Below are 22,856 nucleotides of genomic sequence, written 5' to 3' on the forward strand. Positions count from 1 at the left end.
ATACCGAAAATGTATACAGACCTCAGAAAAAGACTCACCGGTGTCCTAAAAAATGCAGTTGTACCCAATGTCCACTTAACCACGGACATGTGGACAAGTGGAGCAGGGCAGACTCAGGACTATATGACTGTGACAGCCCACTGGGTAGATGTATTGACTCCCGCCGCAAGAACAGCAGCGGCGGCACCAGTAGCAGCATCTCGCAAACGCCAACTCTTTCCTAGGCAGGCTACGCTTTGTATCACCGCTTTCCAGAATACGCACACAGCTAAAAACCTCTTACGGCAACTGAGGAAGATCATTGCAGAATGGCTTACCCCAATTGGACTCTCCTGTGGATTTGTGGCATCGGACAACGCCAGCAATATTGGCCCTCATTCCGAGTTGATCGCTAAGTTTTTCGGTCGCACAACATATTCGCAAAGTTGCGTTAATGTAGTAAATTTGCGAACCTCCGCCCTCAACGTATTTTAGCAAATTCGCACGCAGTATTACACAAAGTGGGCGTACGCCAAATGACATCGCAGTAATGCGAAACCATCGCAGCATTGCGAAACCATCGCAATAACACATATTTAATCGTAAAAATACTAAGTTTGAGTAGATTTACACATTTTACCGTAAAATTGCACACTTTTAAGGTAAAACGCACCAAAAAGTTTTTTTTGGCTATTAAGTGAAATTACACCTTTCCTTTTAAAGTCCACAAGCCCTTTTCAATTACGAACCCAATTAGTGTAATGATTGATAATGTTCCTAAACAATTAAGTCTGTAAAAAAAACCAGATTAACACTTTGTTGCCATAATTGCCCATCAACATGTAAAAGTGTAAAATAGTTTTGTTTTTTTTTTCACTTTTTTTTTTTTTAAAAAGGTGTTGTTTGTGAATGAAGGTTTTTACATGTTTCTTAACACAATAATCTCCTGTATTTTTTGTTAAAAATGTAACGTTAGATGTGTGTAATTTTTTTGGCAAACAAATTCTGCCTGCCAATCTGCTGATCCTTTTTTGCATTAATAAACACAACACCCGGTTAACTTTAATCAACTTTTTTATTTTTTTTTGGTTAATATTTTTTTTATTTTTAAAACAAATAATCAAAATCAAGCAAATTTTTGCAATTGGTCAACACAAGTCATTATTCCTTGCAGGTGTAGGCGCATGGTGTAAAGAATCCCGGATAAACTTGTAGGATCTCCAACTGCAACATCTGAAATTAAGATGCAACACAAACATTAATAACTTAATTACATTAATTATTATCCAAGCAAGGCGCAAAGCACACTTAAATGCTGGCATGTCCAAACTGCTGGACTCCAGCTGTTGTGAAACTACATATACCAGCATGCCTTTACACAGTTTTGTGGTCAGGGAATGGCAAAGCTGTGTCAGGGCATGCTGGGATGTGTAGTTTCTCAACAGTTGGAGTGCCGCAGTTTGGACAGGCCTGCTTTAATGGCAAAGTTACTACATCCTGCCTGTTTTATGGTACAATCATTAGCAGAACACACAAGCCTGCTCAGCCTTTTTATCAGATTTTAAAGTGTTCCAGACCATGTGTTAAATTTACTACTATGTGAGTTATATTTAAGATGGAACGTTGCCCATAGCAATCAAGCAAAAATATGATTATTATATTGTAGAAGTGGATCCCAATTTTTAAAGTATAATCTTATTGGTTGCTATGTCCGACATCCCATGTTAAAGATAACTACCATCTTCGTCAATGTTACACCATGTTGGCATTCATTCCCATTTGTTGTTTTATTTGTATTTTATTTTTAGGGGGTTGGTCCTGCATCATCACACTGCATATCCACATCTTCAGAAGGCCAACATATCATAGCATTCCCACACTCCCTGAAAGCTGCCCTTACTAAATAAGTGCAAACAGGTTTGAGTAGAACAATTAGTAATTTTGAGAATGTAACTTTCACACAAAAAAAACAGTGTGTCATTAGGCTGCATAACAAAGTGAAGCATGTGATTTGTAAGTGTAAATATTCAGACTACACAGGCCCAAGTGTAAAAGGCAAACAACATACTAAACTCCACTCAGGTCTAACTGTTTACCAGAAAAACTAACACATATAAACCCTGTTCTCCTGGCAACCCTGGCTACCTAATGAGTGTCAACCTAGAGTGGACACACAAAACATTGCACACATACACACTGTACATATAATGACACTCACAAATATGTCAAGGCAACATGTACACCATGATGAAATTTTCAAATATTTGACCAGGGTCCAAGAATTCTAACAGTACAACACTGCATGTTTTGACATTGTAAGTGTAAGTGGGTAATCATTTTTTTCATTATAAAACAAAACTTACTTTCCACGGCAACCTCAAGACTCCCGGACCGGTCTGCAGGGGCTTCCTCTGCCCATTCACTGGGTGGGGATGTTGGCTGGATGGGGGAAGGTGGCTGGATGGGGGAAGGAGGAGGGATTGGGGAAGGAGGAGGGATTGGGGAAGGAGGAGGGATTGGGGAAGGAGGAGGGATTGGGGCAGGAGGCTGGATGGGGGAAGGAGGCTGGATTTGGTTGCCAATTTCAGAGGGGGGGTCTGATTGAGAGGGCGAGGGGGGCGGAGAGAAAGTTAAGGCAATAGAGGGTGTGGGGGGTTCAGATTGGGATGTAGAATTAGAAGGAGAAGGGGTATGGGAAGGAGGAGAAGGGGTCCCAGAAAGAGATGGAGAGGTGTGGTGAGAAGGGGAATGGAAAGTGGAGTGGGCCAGGGAAGCTGATGGGGCCTGGGAAGCTGAGGTGGACTGGGAAGATGAGGTGGACTGGGAAGCTGAGGGGGACTGTGAAGGGGAGGGGGAGTGAGAAGGGGAGGGGGAGTGAGAAGGGGAGGGGGAGTGTGAAGGTGAGGGGGAGTGGGAAGGGGAAGGGGGTGGTGAGTTTTGCCGTTGTTGTTGTCCTAGAATGATAATTGTGTACAAATTTTGTAAACATGAGAAATTACTTAGTAATCAATTTCTTTTCTCAATGTTCTGTTCAATGTTAAATGTTTTTTTTTTTGTAATAGCAAAGCAAACATGTTAAGATCCTCTTCATGTTGGCCACAGCAAACAAAATGAGTCCAAATTTTTACTTTGAAGCTCATTCCTTCATCTAGTCAATTGAGTCATAGTGATTGGTCTAGGCAACATCACCAGATTACTATTCCAGGAACCTTATTATATAGCCAGCACTGATCAAGTTTTTTGGTTCTTTTTCCTGCCTGCTTCTTATTTTTTTGAAACATGCACTTGTTTGGTGTTACTTTGCTACAGTCAGTACTGTTTTCCCTAACCACACACAGTGTCATAATTTCCAAAAAAGGACACAGCAGGTTGCAATTAGCCTACCATTTACTGTAAAATGATTGAAATTCCAAGGGGATTACAGCAGGAATTTCGTTTGCAATTGGCCAAAAGCATGTGCACTGCAGGGGTGGCAGATATAACATGTGCAGAGAGAGTTAGATTTTGTTGGTTTGAGTAATTATGGGCAGGGTAAATACATGCTGCTTTATTTTAACAATGCAAATTTATATGCAGATTTAACATACCCCACCCAAAAATTACTCTCTCTGCACATGTTACATATGCTTCCCCTGCAGTGCACATTGTATTGAACAATGGAACCATAAATTCCGGAAGCCCTAAACTTGGAAAAAAACACAGTAGCACAATTTTGAACCAAAACATTATGTAAGGTAACTTACTTCGTGTATGCAGAGCCCGAATTTGCTGGCGGATCTCCGCCAACAAATCTGGAGTCCTCCTACGGAGATCACTCCACCTCCTTTCTAGCTGGATGATTGTCCGCCTGCTGCGGACGCGAGTCCGCAGCAGGCGGCGGACCTCCGCGTAGGCCTCGCGCTTCACCCGATTGGGGATGAAGCGCCCAACGCGGCCTACGCGGCGGTCCATCACCGCAACCAGCACGCGGAGCTCCCGCCTGGTGAACGGTGCTGCACGCATCATGGCAATGGCGTTTTCCTTATTTGGGCATATATTTATAGTGTCTGTTAGCATGTGATTGGTCAAAAATCTATGTTGTCATTTCTAATAACTTTATTGCTCTAAGCAATGCTGTGAAGAGCAGAGTGTTATTTGGCACGAGCGGAAATTCGCATTAGCAGAAGCGAAAATGTTTTGAACACAAATTTAAGAAAACAAAACACACACAGAGACACAGACTTTCGATAAAATTACTATACATATCTGTGTACTCACCACAGTTCGTGTGATCATTCAGCTGGACAGTCACAAAGTGTGAAACATTGAGTATCATTTGTTTGTGTGTTTGGTTACAGAATCAGGATTTGAGGATATAAAATAAATAAGTACACTATTTATTAACATTACAGTATTTAAATTACTAAAAAAACATTGTAAGCTTAACGTGTTTTTGGTTTTTGATAAAAAAAACAATTACCCATTCCAACACAACAAAAGCCTTACCCAATCACTTTACAAGATCATACAAAATGCAATCATGGTTTAAAAAACATAAGCATACTGTGTTGTATTATTTCTGCAAATATAAAATATAAAAACACTATACCTGAAATATTCTGCAACAATTCTTGCCCTCACTTGGCTCCCCCTCCGTGTCACACTCCCCCCACCGAAGCGTGGACCAACCCCTGGCTCCTCATCAGGCAATTCCTCTGCCTGAGGAAGCTCTACACTACTCCTTACCGCGATATTATGTAGTATTGCGCACAGGACCACTATTTTACTTGCCATCTCCGGCGAATACATGATGTCGCCACCAGTGCGGTGGAGCACACGAAACCGCCCTTTAAGGACACCAATTGTGCGCTCCACCAGCTGCCTAGTGGCAGTAAGCGCGGAGTTAAATGCCATCTGTGGTCCTGGCCTGGGATTACGGTAAGGAGTCATGAGCCAGGGGGTGCAAGGATATCCACGGTCTCCTGTTGGTAGATAATCCAATATTTCAAAATAGTATATTTGTCAAGTTATTTTTGTTTGTTTCAAAAATTAAAGCAAAAACTCACCCAATAACCACATGTCTGCTCGTTGACTTGATCTTAATCTCTGCCATATCCCTGATTGTCTAATGACATATGCATCATGGGAACTTCCAGTAAACTTTGCATTCAGGGAAAGGATCTGGAGGGATGGCCCACAAACAACCATTACATTCAGAGAATGAAACAGTTTCCTGTTTCTAAAAATTTCTTCATTATGTCTTGGTGGCTGAATAGCAACATGTGTGCCATCCACAACCCCAATAACATGTGGGAAGCGACTACCACCTTCCGCAAATTGCCGCTTCACCACATCTAGGGCACCAACATCCAAAGGCATATCAATGAACTGCTTCACCCGCTTTAGGAAAGCCTGGCAGACACGCCGCAGGACCTTACTGAACTGGCCCTGCAACATGCCAACCAGGTCTCCCACAACATGCTGATATGAGGCTGTAGCCAAAAAATGTAACACTGCAAGGAATTGTGTCAATGGTGGTATTGCTGTAGGATACCGAATTTCAGACTCCAGATCACTCTCTATTATGGAGAGAGTGTCTAGGATTAGATGTGGTGGCAGCCGGTATCTACGCACCACCACATCATCTGGCATCCCAAAAAGTAGGACACGGGTTCGGAAAATTGGTGGCCTAGCACGCCTCCGTTGCCTTGGTTGATGAGGAGCCGGCTGTGGTTGTGGGGCTTGCGGTTGGGGTGGGAGTGCTGGCGTGGGTTGGGGAGGTAGGGCTTCTGCTGCAATATATATTGACATCACACACTTTTTAAAATAAAAAAAAAAACAAAGATGAAGAATACAAAACTAAAGTTTGACAAATATACTACAATAAAATGGTTTGACAAATGTGGTGTCAACTTACTGCAGGAGCGTACATTTTTTCTGTGTTGAATTCATGTCCAAAATGTAAAAAAATTTGGCAAATAACAAATAAAGAACAAATTTAATTAAAAATACATATGTTATTTTTACAATTTCCAAAAAAAAATTATGGGTACATTTCTCTGCATAAAAAACTTCACTAACACCAATAAAAAACCACAAACAAAAAATAATAGGCATTTAGTAGCTAGACCAGGAAAGACAAACACTACTTTGCAGATCAATCCTGGTAAAAAAAAAATTGGTTTAGCCAAAAGGCAAAAAAAAAAAAAAAATATTTTACAAAACACAAACAGGCACCAACACAGGCCAAGGACACTTACCTGCTCCAAAAGAAAGGAAAACTTGGTGTTCCCTAGCACACCAATCCAAATAAATATCAAAGGGTTATATGACCCAAAAACAAGCACCTACAAGAGAACACAAATGATAGTCACAAATAACATACAGGACATTAAAACAAACAGCCACCAATACAGGCCAAGGACACTTACCTGCTCCAAAAGAAAGGAAAACTTGGTGTTCCCTAGCACACCAATCCAAATAAATAGCAAAGGGTTATATGACCCAAAAACAAGCACCTACAAGAGAACACAAATGATAGTCACAAATAACATACAGAACATTAAAACAAACAGCCACCAATACAGGCCAAGGACACTTACCTGCTCCAAAAGAAAGGAAAACTTGGTGTTCCCTAGCACACCAATCCAAATAAATAGCAAAGGGTTATATGACCCAAAAACAAGCACCTACAAGAGAACACAAATGATAGTCACAAATAACATACAGAACATTAAAACAAACAGCCACCAATACAGGCCAAGGACACTTACCTGCTCCAAAAGAAAGGAAAACTTGGTGTTCCCTAGCACACCAATCCAAATAAATAGCAAAGGGTTATATGACCCAAAAACAAGCACCTACAAGAGAACACAAATGATAGTCACAAATAACATACAGAACATTAAAACAAACAGCCACCAATACAGGCCAAGGACACTTACCTGCTCCAAAAGAAAGGAAAACTTGGTGTTCCCTAGCACACCAATCCAAATAAATAGCAAAGGGTTATATGACCCAAAAACAAGCACCTACAAGAGAACACAAATGATAGTCACAAATAACATACAGAACATTAAAACAAACAGCCACCAATACAGGCCAAGGACACTTACCTGCTCCAAAAGAAAGGAAAACTTGGTGTTCCCTAGCACACCAATCCAAATAAATAGCAAAGGGTTATATGACCCAAAAACAAGCACCTACAAGAGAACACAAATGATAGTCACAAATAATAAGCACATGTTTATTTTCACAAATGGACTTGCCAAATATATATAGGATTAAATAATTAAACAAAAAAACATTAATAAAACACTTTGACTTCCAAAAATTAACAATAACATTTCCACAATACTCACAAACGAAAAATTGCATAAACAATGCAACACTGTCTATATTCCAAACGCAAACGAAAGGACAAAGGTATGCTTGACAATTACTCACTCTGCAAATTCCACTAGCACCTTCACGCACAAGCCAACAAACAAATGAAACTCCAAACTACCTACACTCACAGCGTGCAAACTCGGCCCTTAAATAAGCAGTGCAATCATTCACCAGATTAATAGTGTACACCTGTGTGAATTAACTATTCGCACGTAGGTATATAAGCGCACACACCTCGGCGTACACGTCATCACAAACATGGCTTCTCGTGAGCAAATCGCAGCAGAGCTAGACCGCATTGCAGAGCAGCAGATGGCATTGCAGAAACAACGCTTAGAGTGGCAAAGGCGCTTGTTAGAATCCGCCTCTGCGGATGTGGAGGCAGGACCTAGTACTCTGCAAATTTCTGCTTCTGAACCTCAACAATTGAGTGTGGATACCCTGCCACACACACATAGTGAGCCAACTGAGGGAGAATTGACTTTAGCCACACAAACACAGCAGACAGAAGCTGCTAGTGAGGAGGAAGATGGAGATGAACAACAAGAAGAAACCTCACAGGCTACCTCCAGACGGAAAAAAAGACAGCCTGCATTCACTAAGAGGGAGTTGCGTGTCTTGGTCACGCAGGCCATGGCCAAAATACATAGAGGGCCAAAAAACATGGGTGCTGCTTCAAAAGAACGCATATGGAGAGACATCACAAAATCTGTGAATGAAGTTGGCTCTGTCGTCAGAACATCACAGGAAGTGAGACGACGGTAAGTGCATCTTGACAATCCATTTTCTGTGCTAAGTTGTTCAAAAAATATAGTTACATATCATGTTCTGTCTAGCAAACACAAGCAGAACATGTGTGCTATATATTTTCTACAACCAATAATAATACTCAACTTTGTCCCTCTTTCACAATACATATGTAGGTGGGCTGACTTCAAATCCCGCCTGAAGGCAAAGAGGGCTGCGGAGTGGAATGCCTCAAGGGCTACAGGGGGTGGACCACCTGTCGCTGTGGAGTATACTGACTTGGAGGAGATGGCGATGGACTGTGTCAGTTATGAGGAGGGCCAAGGGGTGTCTCATATGGACACGGACCTGCCTGAGATTCTGACGGGACATGACTTGGAAGGTAAGTTTACACATTTATTTGTCTGTAATTTGAACTGTATTTAGAATCTTTTACTAATTTATACTCCAACTTTTTCCCCACACATTCTTCTATTTGCTTGGCACAAAACACAGCACAGGGGGGTGAACAGTTTGAGTCACAGGCCGGTTATGTGGTTGAGGCTGAGGTGGAGGGACCTAGTGGGTCTGGCAGTGTGGGCCAACAAAACCCACCTATGCAGGTTCCTACTGGCCCCCCCACCCAACCCTCTGCTATCCCGGAGATCCTGCTTGAAATTGCTAGGTATGGTGAGAGCCTAAACACATTTCAAGACGGGGTCATCCGGGAGGTAAGCCAGATAGCTGTCCGACTCACTGAGATCCGAACCTGTGTTGAGCAAGGTGTTGCTCAACTCTGCCAAGGTCTGGCAGAGATCAGGCAGGCCCAAGAACAACTGGCCTCCTCAAACCAAACCCTTGCAAATAACATCTTGCAAGGGCTCCAGGCCATCGCTGTCTCCCTTGCCCACAGTGGCAGAGAGCCAACCACATCGGCTCCCTCCCCTGCCCCTGCCCAGGAAGAACAGGCCACTGGGCAGGCCCAACGAAGGTCACTCCGCAGACCAAGCAAAGAAGATCAGCCTCAGGCGGGGAGAAAAAGAAGAAAGTGATGTCTCTCCAGATGGGCAGCACCCATGTTTTTGTAGTTGCCTCTATGTTATTTTGGAGTTGGCTTGTGTGGCCAGAATGGATCACTCCCTCTTAGTGAAATGTCTTTTTTCTGTTTGGAGGAATTGTAGCCTGTGAGTTTCTTTTAACAAACAACAGAGCCATCTTCCTCTCACTAGTGTGCTGTGTATTGTTGTGTTTGTGTGGTGGATACTAATTCTTTTTCATTTGGTATCAAATTTGTGTGTGGCAGGGTGTGTAATATGTTTAATTTATGCATTTAAAAGATACTTTTGTCCGAAGCAGAAATTTGCAGAGTACTGAGTTCTGCTATCTAATTATTGTCAGTGCCATCTGCTTGGTGCTTGGTCTATCTCTGCCTGTGAGACTCATGTGGAGCCATGTTTAAATGTTGTGTAATATTCTTCCCGTAATAAAAAAAACATATTACAAATGTGTGCAATTTCTTGAAGGTAATGCATTAGCAAAATCTTAGTTAACAAAAGATTAGGTCAACATATAGACACTTGGTGACCAATCTGCTAATTCTCCTTAAAATTCTAAATAATTTAAAAAAAAAAGGTATGCTTTGCACCACACTTTAATGTCCATATTAATAAAACAGACACGACAACTTGATTAAATATCTTTGGTCAACATGACATCATTGAAAACATTGACAGATATTATAAACATATATTAGTGTGACTTTTAAAACTAAATCATAGTGTATGCTGCATTATGTGGGTGTTGGTTAATTGATAAGAATGTAGCAGAATTCTATAACTTTATCTAAAAATGTAACTTGTTTGTATTTAGTAGTCTAACACACATTAAAACATTTCAACAAAATGCTTACACACCAAGGTAAACACAAATAACAACCTTATTTGACAGTGTGTGAGATTAATATGTGAGTAGAATAAACATGTAATGTGTGTTCAGTCAATTGGTGGTTGGTAACTTTCATGTGCTCAGTAATTAACAAGTAATTGGACATCAGATGAATGTGCTCTCCAATTAACTGCTAATTACTGCATACACACTTGTACCAGTACTTCGCAAATGTAGAGTAACTGCAGACCTACTCTGCTGCTGCGTGAATGGTGCTACGGTTTCCTATGTTAGTTTTAACAGCGACAATGTTTATTTGCGAAAACAACGCCCAATGCTAGTTGCATACTCCCACACAGTACGCCCACTTTCACGCCCATGTCGGAGCATTGCGAAGTCTCGCCTCCGCCACGCCCACGCCACTCCTCGTTTTCGTTTGGCAGTTACGGCTTTTTTTTTCCAAAGTAATTTTGCACAGTTGTCGTACGTATGTCGTCGCGCATGCGTAATCACGCATTTGCGCATGCGCAGATACTTACATTTCGGACATTTGCGATGCGATGACTCTTAGCGATCAACTCGGAATGAGGGCCATTGTGTGTGCATTAAATATGGGCAAATTCCAGCACGTCCCATGTTTTGCACATACCTTGAATTTGGTGGTGCAGAATTATTTAAAAAACGAGAGGGGCGTGCAAGAGATGCTGTCGGTGGCCAGAAGAATTGCGGGACACTTTCGGCGTACAGGCACCACGTACAGAAGACTGGAGCAACACCAAAAACGCCTGAACCTGCCCTGCCATCATCTGAAGCAAGAAGTGGTAACGAGGTAGAATTCAACCCTCTATATGCTTCAGAGGTTGGAGGAGCAGCAAAAGGCCATTCAAGCCTATACAACTGACCACGATATAGGAGGTGGAATGCACCTGTCTCAAGCGCAGTGGAGAATGATTTCAACGTTGTGCAAGGTTCTGCAACCTTTTGAACTTGCCACACGTGAAGTCAGTTCAGACACTGCCAGCCTGAGTCAGGTCATTCCCCTCATCAGGCTTTTGCAGAAGAAGCTGGAGACATTGAAGGAGGAGCTAACACTGAGCGATTCCGCTAGGCATGTGGGACTTGTGGATGGAGCCCTTAATTCGCTTAACAAGGATTCACGGGTGGTCAATTTGTTGAAATCAGAGCACTACATTTTGGCCACCGTGCTCGATCCTAGATTTAAAACCTACGTTGGATCTCTCTTTCCGGCAGACACAAGTCTGCAGGGGTTCAAAGAACTGCTGGTGAGAAAATTGTCAAGTCAAGCGGAACGCGACCTGTCAACATCTCCTCCTTCACATTCTCCCGCAACTGGGGGTGCGAGGAAAAGGCTCAGAATTCCGAGCCCACCCGCTGGCGGTGATGCAGGGCAGTCTGGAGCGACTGCTGATGCTGACATCTGGTCCGGACTGAAGGACCTGACAACGATTACGGACATGTCGTCTACTGTCACTGCATATGATTCTCTCACCATTGAAAGAATGGTGGAGGATTATATGAGTGACCGCATCCAAGTAGGCACGTCAGACAGTCCGTACGTATACTGGCAGGAAAAAGAGGCAATTTGGAGGCCCTTGCACAAACTGGCTTTATTCTACCTAAGTTGCCCTCCCACAAGTGTGTACTCCGAAAGAGTGTTTAGTGCCGCCGCTCACCTTGTCAGCAATCGGCGTACAAGGTTACTTCCAGAAAATGTGGAGAAGATGATGTTCATTAAAATGAATTATAATCAATTCCTCCATGGAGACATTGACCAGCAGCAATTGCCTCCACAAAGTACACAGGGAGCTGTGATGGTGGATTCCAGTGGGGACGAATTGATAATCTGTGAGGAGGGGGATGTACACGGTGATGAATCGGAGGATGATGATGAGGTGGACATCTTGCCTCTGTAGAGCCAGTTTGTGCAAGGAGAGATTAATTGCTTCTTTTTTGGTGGGGGTCCAAACCAACCCGTCATTTCAGTCACAGTCGTGTGGCAGACCCTGTCACTGAAATGATGGGTTGGTTAAAGTGTGCATGTCCTGTTTATACAACATAAGGGTGGGTGGGAGGGCCCAAGGACAATTCCATCTTGCACCTCTTTTTTCTTTCATTTTTCTTTGCGTCATGTGCTGTTTGGGGAGTGTTTTTTGGAAGGGCCATCCTGCGTGACACTGCAGTGCCACTCCTAGATGGGCCAGGTGTTTGTGTCGGCCACTAGGGTCACTTATCTTAGTCACACAGCTACCTCATTGCGCCTCATTTTTTTCTTCTTTGCGTCATGTGCTGTTTGGGGAGTATTTTTTGGAAGGGCCATCCGGCCTGACACTGCAGTGCCACTCCTAGATGGGCCAGGTGTTTGTGTCGGCCACTAGGGTCGCTTAGCTTACTCACACAGCTACCTCATTGCGCCTCTTTTTTTCTTTGCGTCATGTGCTGTTTGGGGAGTGTTTTTTGGAAGGGCCATCCTGCGTGACACTGCAGTGCCACTCCTAGATGGGCCAGGTGTTTGTGTCGGCCACTAGGGTCGCTGAGCTAAGTCACACAGCTACCTCATTGCGCCTCTTTTTTTCTTTGCGTCATGTGCTGTTTGGGGAGTGTTTTTTGGAAGGGCCATCCTGCGTGACACTGCAGTGCCACTCCTAGATGGGCCAGGTGTTTGTGTCGGCCACTTGGGTCGCTGAGCTTAGTCATCCAGCGACCTTGGTGCAAATTTTAGGACTAAAAATAATATTGTGAGGTGTGAGGTGTTCAGAATAGACTGAAAATGAGTGGAAATTATGGTTATTGAGGTTAATAATACTTTGGGATCAAAATGACCCCCAAATTCTATGATTTAAGCTGTTTTTTAGGGTTTTTTGAAAAAAACACCCGAATCCAAAACACACCCGAATCCGACAAAAAAAATTCGGTGAGGTTTTGCCAAAACGCGTTCGAACCCAAAACACGGCCACGGAACCGAACCCAAAACCAAAACACAAAACCCGAAAAATTTCCGGTGCACATCTCTAGTCTTCATGGGGTGGCCCGGACGGTCACATGATGCAAGGGTTCTCGCCAACTCCGATCTTTACAGTATTGCTGAGGACAAGCTTGGTGGATGGCTTTTCCTCGAGAGGTAAGATTATTTACTACTTAAACTGAAATGTTTGCCCATAAACCAATAGTCAAGTTTTACCCCTGTAATAATATTAATGTTTTATTAACAGAAATCGGTGATCGTACATGGTGTGGACATCCCGGTCCATCTCATTGGTGATGCAGCATACCCATTACAGCGCTGGCTAATGAAGGGCTACACCCAGCATGTTCACTTATCCCCCGAAGAGACATCATATACCCATGCCCTAAGTTCGGCCCGTATGGCAGTGGAGAATGCGTTTGGGCGTTTAAAAGGACGCTGGCGCTGCCTCATGAAGAGGAATGATGTGGACTTGAAAATAATGCCAGATATAGTAGCGGCCTGCTGCATTCTCCATAACATATGTGAGATTCAAAAGGAAAACTTTCTCCCCGAGTGGAATATACATGATCAAGGGGCGGGGGTCGCTGTACATGATGCACCAGGCTTGGTGGGGGGGCATGACGCTGCCAGCGAGTGCATAAGGGCCACCATTGCAGCTAATCTTCAAACAATGTTGCAGTAGAGAAGACAGACAAGTTTTTGTGTGCAAACAATTTTTGTTTATTTCGTTTTTCAGTTATAAAAATTTGGTTCAAAAGTTGTTATTATATTTTTTCTTTTAAACAGTTGGCACACATTTTCTGAGGTAACAATATAAAATATTTAAGTGCAAACATGTCACTGTAAAATTCCACATAACGCAAGGGGTCTTCAACATGTGTCCCTCCAGCTGTTGTGGAACAACATGTACCAGCATGTGTTGCTATGTGTTTCCACAACAGCTAGAGGGCCACATGGTGAAGATACCTGCCCTGAGGTAAAAGAGTAAAGTGCAAACAGGGCACTCTGTAAAAAAAAAACCCTAATGTTTGGTTTGGCAGGTATCGGGTTACCCCCAATATTTGGATCACACTGCCGCACATTTTCTGAGGTAACAATATAAAATATTTAAGTGCAAACATGTCACTGTAAAATTCCACATAACGCAAGGGGTCTTCAACATGTGTCCCTCCAGCTGTTGTGGAACAACATGTACCAGCATGTGTCGCTATGTGTTTCCACAACAGCTAGAGGGCCACATGGTGAAGACACCTGCCCTGAGGTAAAAGAGTAAAGTGCAAACAGGGCACTCTGTAAAAAAAAACCCCTAATGTTTGGTTTGGCAGGTATCGGGTTACCCCCAATATTTGGATCGCACTGCCGCACATTTCCTGAGGTAACAATATAAAAAGGTAGCCCCAATATCTGGATCCCACTGCCCATTTTCTGAGGTAACAATATAAAAGTTTAAAGTGCCAACAGGGCACTCTGTAAAATCAAAATAATGTTTGCATTTGTAGGTATCAGGGTTGAGGATACAGTGCAAACAGAACCTTAAAACACAAACATTGGGGTAAATTTACTAAGCTCCCGATTTTGACCGAGATGCCGTTTTTTCATCAAAGTGTCATCTCGGTAATTTACTAAACTCAAATAACGGCAGTGATGAGGGCATTCGTAATATTTTGAAGTCCTAGGAAAAAAATCACGAATGAATACACCATCGGTCAAAACGCGGCTGTTTAAGTATGAATCTCGGTCATTTACTAAGAAGTGCAAAGCAAAAAAAAAAAAAAACACTGCCGTGAAAAATTACAACTCGTAAAAAAGTGCTAAAAAAAAACAGACCTTTATTTTTTATTCGTGATTGGATAGGCATGCACGGATCCATGAGATCCGTGCATGTATATCAGTGGGAAGGGGTGGGAAAGTGCTTATTTATTTAAAAAAAATTGCGTGGGGTCCCCCCTCCTAAGCATAACCAGCCTCGGGCTCTTTGAGCCGATCCTGGTTGCAGAAATATGGGGGGAAAAATGACAGGGGTTCCCCCATATTTAAGCAACCAGCATCGGGCTCTGCGCCTGGTCCTGGTTCCAAAAATACGGGGGACAAAAAGAGTAGGGGTCCCCCGTATTTTTAAAACCAGCACCGGGCTCCACTAGCTGGACAGATAATGCCACAGCCGGGGGTCACTTTTATATAGTGCCCTGCGGCCGTGGCATCAAAAATCCAACTAGTCACCCCTGGCCGGGGTACCCTGGGGGAGTGGGGACCCCTTCAATCAAGGGGTCCCCCCCCCCAGCCACCAAAGGGCCAGGGGTGAAGCCCGAGGCTGTCCCCCCCCCATCCAATGGGCTGCGGATGGGGGGGCTGATAGCCTTTGTTGTAAAAGAAAAGATATTGTTTTTAGTAGCAGTACTACAAGTCCCAGCAAGCCTCCCCCGCATGCTGGTACTTGGAGAACCACAAGTACCAGCATGCGGCGGAAAAACGGGCCCGCTGGTACCTGTAGTACTACTACTAAAAAAATACCCAAAAAAACACAAGACACACACACCGTGAAAGTATAATTTTATTACATACATACACACATACATACATACTTACCTTATGTTCCCACGCAGGTCGGTCCTCTTCTCCAGTAGAATCCAAGGGGTACCTGTTGAATAAATTATACTCACGAGATCCAGGGGTCCAGGGTCCTCGGGGAATCCCGGTGTAATCCACGTACTTGAAAAAAAAAAAAAACCGCAGAGCCGAGCCACGAACTGAAAGGGGACCCATGTTTTCACATGGGTCACCTTTCCCCGAATGCCAGAAACCCACTCTGACTGATGTCTAAGTGGGTTTCTTCAGCCAATCAGGGAGTGCCACGTTGTAGCACTCTCCTGATCGGCTGTGTGCTCCTGTCCTAACTGACAGGCAGCACACGGCAGTGTTACAATGTAGCGCCTATGCGCTCCATTGTAACCAATGCTGGGAACTTTCTGCCCTGCGGTTGACCTAAAGTGACATCACCGCTGAGCAGAAAGTTCCCAGCATTGGTTACAATGGAGCGCATAGGCGCTACATTGTAACACTGCCGTGTGCCGCCTGTCACTCAGTACAGGAGCACACAGCCGATCAGGAGAGTGCTACAACGTGGCACTCCCTGATTGGCTGAAGAAACCCACTTAGACATCAGTCAGAGTGGGTTTCTGGCAGTCGGGAAAAGGGGATCCATGTGCAAACATGGGTCCCCTTTTAGTGCGTGGCTCGGGTGTCCGTTTTGTTATTTTTTTCAAGTACGTGGATTACACCTGGATTCCCCGAGGACCCTGGACCCCTGGATCTCGTGAGTATAATTTCTTCAACAGGTACCCCTTGGATTCTACTGGAGAAGAGGACCGACCTGCGTGGGAACATAAGGTAAGTATGTATGTATGTGTGTATGTATGTAATAAAATTATACTTTCACGGTGTGTGTGTCTTGTGTTTTTTTGGGTATTTTTTTAGTAGTAGTACTACAGGTACCAGCGGGCCCGTTTTTCCGCCGCATGCTGGTACTTGTGGTTCTCCAAGTACCAGCATGCGGGGAGGCTTGCTGGGACTTGTAGTACTGCTACTAAAAACAATATCTTTTCTTTAACAACAAAGGCTATCAGCCCCCCCATCCGCAGCCCATTGGATGGGGGGGGGACAGCCTCGGGCTTCACCCCTGGCCCTTGGGTGGCTGGGGGGGGGGGACCCCTTGATTGAAGGGGTCCCCACTCCCCCAGGGTACCCCGGCCAGGGGTGACTAGTTGGATTTTTGATGCCACGGCCGCAGGGCACTATATAAAAGTGACCCCCGGCTGTGGCATTATCTGTCCAGCTAGTGGAGCCCGGTGCTGGTTTTAAAAATACGGGGGACCCCTACTCTTTTTGTCCCCCGTATTTTTGGAACCAGGACCAGGCGCAGAGCCCGATGCTGGTTGCTTAAATATGGGGGAACCCCTGTCATTTTTTTCCCCATATTTCTGCAACCAGGATCGGCTCAAAGAGCCCGAGGCTGGTTATGCTTAGGAGAGGGGACCCCACGCAATTTTTTTTAAAATATTTGACAGTGTTTAATTTAAAAAAAACAAAAAAAATGAACCCCAGCACGGATCACACAGATCCGGCCGAGATTCATTGTAAAAAAGTCGGCAGTGTTTTGCTAATCACTGCCGTAAAAATAGAAAAAAAACCACGAATGACATCGACATCGGAACAAAAGAAAAACCCGAATGCGACAGCTTAGTAAATTAGTCGTAATCAATTCAAAAAGTTGCAGTTTTACACTTTCGATGTCATTCGTGATTGAACTTTGACCTGAAACGGGAAAATACGAATCTTAGTAAATTTACCCCATTGTTTTACAGGTTGAGTATCCCATATCCATATATTCCGAAATACGGAATATTTCGAAATACGGAATTTTTTGAGTGAGAGTGAGATAGTGAAACTTTGTTTTCTGACGGCTCAATGTACACAAACTTTGTTTAATACACAGAGTTATTAAAAATATTGTATTAAATGACCTTCAGGCTGTGTGTATAAGGTGTATATGAAACATAAATGAATTGTGTGAATGTAGACACACTTTGTTTAATGCACAAAGTTATTAAAAATAATGGCTAAAATGACCTTCAGGCTGTGTGTATAAGGTGTATATGTAACATAAATGCATTCTGTGCTTAGATTTAGGTCCCATCACCATGATATCTCAGTATGGTATGCAATTATTCCAAAATACGGAAAAATCCGATATCCAAAATACCTCTGGTCCCAAGCATTTTGGATAAGGGAGACTCAACCTGTATAACCCGCTGCTCTAAGGCTGTTGTCTATATACCCGAAATTCTGAGGATTGCGGGATTTGTGTTGGGGGATTTGAGGGAGGCTCATAGTTGTATGGACCATATGGGTGCTGTGGGTAGGCTGTGTCTTGCTGTTGTGTTTGTGTGGTATTCCCTATGGTACGTGCAAACGTGCGTTCAAAAAATGTCATCTGCCTATCATGCATGGTCATTAACTGACTCATAAAAGTTTGATGCATTTCTTTTTCTGACGCAAGAAATCTCTCAAGCCGTGCATCTTCCTGGGCATTGAGCTCACTATCTGCCTCACGCAGGTGATCCACGATAATGGACTTCATTGCTTTGACCGTTTGTTCTGTTTTGTTCAGTTTCTTTTTCCGCTGTGGAACGTTGTAGACTGTGAAGGAGATGAAACAGAATGTAAGCAACAATATAAAAATAGCAGTGTTAGCATATACGTGTTTGTGGCCTTCTCCCACCTGCACACTAGCTATACTCTGCAACATTACCATGATTCTATAAAAAAATAGCAGTGGTAGCATATACGTGTTTGTGGCCTTCTCCCACCTGCACACTAGCTATACTCTGCAACATTACCATGCCTTTACATATAGGGACTGCTGCAACTGTATTTGTAATGGTAATACTTACTATTTGAGCGCAAAGTCGTGGTCTTGGGGGATTGCGACGTCTCCGCCTGAGACTGTGGTACGTCCTCAATAGTGGCACTGATGGAATCATCATTGATGGTCGAGTCTTCGAAACTGCTGTCCGATATAAGCAGCGGGGATGATGGGCTGCATTGTGAGCTGGGAAGGCTGTGCTGTGTTTCGTCACAGTCCTCGTCGACTGACATCTGGCGACTGGCAGAGCTGGATGACGATAGTGCTATGGGATTTGTTATCGCAGTTTTGCCGAAGACACTATAGCATAGGTCATAATATGCCCATTCCATACGCCCAGCACCACTTTTCTTGCGGTTATGGTCGTGTACTTTGGTGAATTGTCTGCATAGTGCCTTCAATTTGTTAACGACTTGTTGCTGGGTTTTTTGGATGCCCCTTTCTGCCAGCATAAGGGATATGTTCTTGTAGACGATAGCATCCTTAACTGTTCCAGTCACCTGCCTTCTTATTTCTTCCTCTCCCCGAATATTAAGCAGCTCTTTGATCTCTGTGTCTGACCAGGTATGGCTAGCCATGTTGCTGTGCTGGAGCTTCTGCTGCTGTATATTGTCTGTTTGTTTGGAAGCTGCTGCAATAAAAATATCTGTATGTACCCAGCGCGACTTCAGAGTGTTTTGTTTGCAAGCTGCCTCAATGCCTGCATGTGCCCAGCGTAGTGTTGTTTGCTGCTGCGGTGCCTGCATGTGCCCAGCGTGTCTCCCAGGGATGACATCATCTTCCAGTGCCCCAGAAGCAGCCAATCAGCGTCTCAGAGCGTTACTCGGGTCTGAAAACACGTGTAATGACCGTTTCCACTGCACCGCTATCCGTGTCATTACCGTGTTCTACCCAGGTAAATAGCCAGGTTGGATTCCCGGGTCACTCAACCCGTGTTGACCCGTTTCCACCTACTAAAAATCCGTGTCGATGCGCGCCCCCGTGCAAAAACACGGGTAAAAACAGCTAGTGGAAAAGGGGTATTACACTGCACTCAGCCCCACCCCCGTGATGACTGTGTGGCTGTGCAGACTGCAGAGTATTGGGGGTCATTACGACCCGATCGCTCGCTGCAGTTTGTCGCAGCGCAGCGATCGGGTTGGAACTGCGCATGCGCCGGCGCCGCAGTGCGCCGGTGCATGGCAGCTTTCGTTACCTAGCGATCGCCTCTGAGACAGAGGCGGTCGATAGGTGGGAGGGGGCTGAACGGCGGTGTTAAAGGGGAGCGGTCCGGCCAACGCAGGCGTGGCCGGACCGTCGGGCCACGGCGGCTGCGTGACATCTCACGCAGCTGCTGCGGCCAGCGGGAGCGATGAGCAACTCCCGACTAGCCGCAGGAGCTGTGCTGGCCGGGAGTTACTCCTCAAATACAAAGGCATCGCCGCTGTGCGATGCTTTTGTATTTGTGCGGTGGGGGGGGGGGGCGGCACTGACATGCGGGGAGGACTAGCCCTGTGCTGAGCGTCCCCCCGTGTGTCTGAGTTTACGATCGTAGCTGTGCTAATTTAGCACAGCTACGATCAACTCGGAATGACCGCCATAGTGCACTGCACTAGTGCTGCCTGTAACGGATGGATGGATGGATGGATGGATGGATGGATGGATGGATGGATGGATGGATGGACGGATGGTGGTCAACACAACACACTGGATGATCAATCCACCCTCCAGGACCTTTGAAATCATGAGGAAAATAACAGCTTCATATCTTGTAAGTGTGCTTGCATGTATGCCCGGATACACTGTATTCGTGTGTGAATGTATGTGTATATATATATATACAGGGCCGGTTCTGGGGCTTCTTGCGCCCCGGGCGGCATTAGGGGGCGTGGCTTCATAAGGGGGCATGGTCAGTTACGCCCCCTGTACTGTAGTAGGATGTGCGGTGCGCGATGACGTCATTGCACACCGCACAGCAAAGGTCCTCTCCACGAAGGAAAACTAGACGCTAAGCGTCTAGTTCCCTTCGTGGAGAGGACCTTTGCTGTGCGGTGTGCGATGACGTCAACGCGCACCGCACATCATTACAGTTAAGGTCCTCTCTAGGAAGGGAAACTAGACGCATAGCGTCTAGTTTCCCTTCACAGTGGGCAGCCCACGCGTCTAGTTTCCCTTCACAGGACAGCGCGCAGCGGCAGCGGGGGGCACCACAGCAGCAGCGGATCTTGCCATGGTGCGGCGCCCTCCGGAAGGCGGCGCCCCGGGCAAAAGTCCTGCTTGCCCGTGGCAAGATCCGCTACTGTATATATATATATATATATATATACTAGTGCTCACTGTTATTTTGTGTAGGTATTTTGGACTTCCTTCCATCTTCCCTTGTCCTTTCCCCTGTGTTCCACCTGTATCATTCCCTGTTCTTCCCCTGTGTTCTTTCCTTCTCCCCGCCTTCCTCCCTTTTCACTCTGTTCTTCCCCCTATCTTCCTGCCGTCTATCTCTGTTCTTCCCTCTGTGTTCCTCCTGTCTCATCCTGTTCTTTCACGTTCCTGGCGACTCTTAAACTAAGTATACTCTTGCACAATATTGTTCCGATTTGTCCGATCCGGGTTAATCAGAATGACAGATCAGCTGTATTGTGCAGTGTCTACGGCCGATTGTGCACTCCCGTGGGTCACATGCGAGGTCGCGTGATTGGCCGTGCTGCATGGCCAATCACGCGGCATTGCAGGTGATGACATGAATATTAATGAGTGACGGAACAGTGAACGTTCCGTCACACATCAATATCTGTCGAGTGTGTACTGGCAATCTCCCAATACCCAGGGCAAAGGGTAATCGCCCTGCACATCAGCACTATTGCTGGTCGCACTAGCGTGTACTCAGCCTTGCTGTTCAGCTGGACAGACATTCCATGCAGGATGCAATTCATGGCCGCTGCTGTCTTTTTTTTTTTTTTTTTTCTTCGTAGGTGACATTCACCAGCCGGTGTAGTGGAGAAGCCTCTGTTCAGGCCTAGTGAGAAAATTGGTGAGTGGGGATGGGTGAGTTGAAGTAATAGGCTGGTGGGTAACTATACATTAATAGTTGCAGGGTCACGTGTGCACACCTCACTGTAATGGCAGTGTGAGCTGCCACCACCAAGGAGATGGAGGGAGGGAGGCAGTGTGCCTGCACTATACTGACACGCCATATAATAACGAGATTTATGGTAAGAACTTACCTTTGTTAAAACTCTTTCTGCGAGGTACACTGGGCTCCGCAAGGAATGGACAATGGGGGTGTAGAGTAGGATCTTGATCCGAAGCACCAACAGGCTCAAAAGCTTTGACCTTCTTCCCAAGATGCATAGCGCCGCCTCCTATATCACCCCGCCTCCGTGCACAGGAGCTCAGTTTTGTTAACCAGCCCAATGCAGTAGCAGGTAAAAGAGACGACAACGGTTAGTAGCCACATACACCACACTCTCCCGACAGGAGAAGTGTCAGCGGCTAATGCCATATCAACCCAAAGAAGCTAAGTGCGTCAGGGTGGGCGCCTTGTGGAGCCCAGTGTACCTCGCAGAAAGAGTTTTAACAAAGGTAAGTTCTTACCATAAAACTCGTTTTCTGCTGCGGGATACACTGGGCTCCACAAGAAATGGACAATGGGGATGTCCTAAAGCAGTTCCTTATGGGAGGGGATGCACTGTAGCGGGCACAAGAACCCGGCGTCCAAAGGAAGCATCCTGGGAAGCGGCAGTATCGAAGGCATAGAACCTTATGAACGTGTTCACAGAGGACCACGTAGCCGCCTTGCACAATTGTTCAAGGGTCGCACCACGTTGGGTTGCCCAAGAAGGTCCAACAGACCGAGTAGAATGGGCCTTAATGTGATCAGGAGCAGAGAAACCAGCCTTCACATAAGCATGTGCAATCACCATTCTAATCCATCTGTCCAGAGTTTGCTTGTGAGCAGGCCAGCCACGTTTGTGAAACCCAAACACAACAAAAAGAGAACCAGATTTCCTAATAGGAGCAGTTCTCTTCACATAGATACGGAGAGCCCGTACCACATCCAAAGACCGCTCTTTGGGAGACAGATCAGGAGAAACAAGTGCCGGAACTACAATCTCCTGATTAAGGTGGAACGAAGAAACCACCTTAGGTAAATATCCGGGACGAGTCCTAAGAACCGCCCGGTCATGGTGAAAAATCAGATATGGGGAACTACAAGACAAGGCACCCAGATCCGACACTCTTCTAGCAGAGGCAATAGCCAGCAAGAACACCACCTTAAGGGAAAGCCACTTAAGGTCAGCTGAACCAAGAGGTTCGAATAGAGGCTCCTGCAACGCCTCCAAAACCACCGACAAGTCCCAAGGAGCCACAGGTGGGACATAGGGAGGTTGGATACGCAACACACCCTGAGTGAAAGTATGAACATCAGGTAAAGTCGCAATTTTTCTCTGAAACCACACCGACAAGGCAGAAATATGAACCTTGAGGGAGGCCAGACGCAGGCCTAAATCTAGG

The 22,856-nt window shown here is 45.1% G+C and overlaps 1 protein-coding gene across 1 annotated transcript; it reads right to left on the minus strand.

Annotated features, from left to right (window-relative positions):
- Positions 1-2,331: 2,331 nt before the first annotated feature.
- Positions 2,332-5,769, minus strand: LOC134967010 (putative nuclease HARBI1). The gene is made up of 4 exons (XM_063944007.1): positions 5,025-5,769; positions 4,568-4,940; positions 4,237-4,258; positions 2,332-2,933 (listed from the first exon to the last, which is right to left on the minus strand). The coding sequence occupies exons 1-3, from the start codon at positions 5,767-5,769 to the stop codon at positions 4,255-4,257; spliced, it is 1,122 nt and encodes a 373-aa protein (XP_063800077.1). The 3' UTR covers positions 2,332-2,933; positions 4,237-4,254.
- Between the last annotated feature and the right edge of the window lie 17,087 nt (positions 5,770-22,856).

The sequence above is a fragment of the Pseudophryne corroboree genome, chromosome 10 (genome assembly GCF_028390025.1).
Source record: "Pseudophryne corroboree isolate aPseCor3 chromosome 10, aPseCor3.hap2, whole genome shotgun sequence".
Lineage (NCBI taxonomy): Eukaryota > Metazoa > Chordata > Amphibia > Anura > Myobatrachidae > Pseudophryne > Pseudophryne corroboree.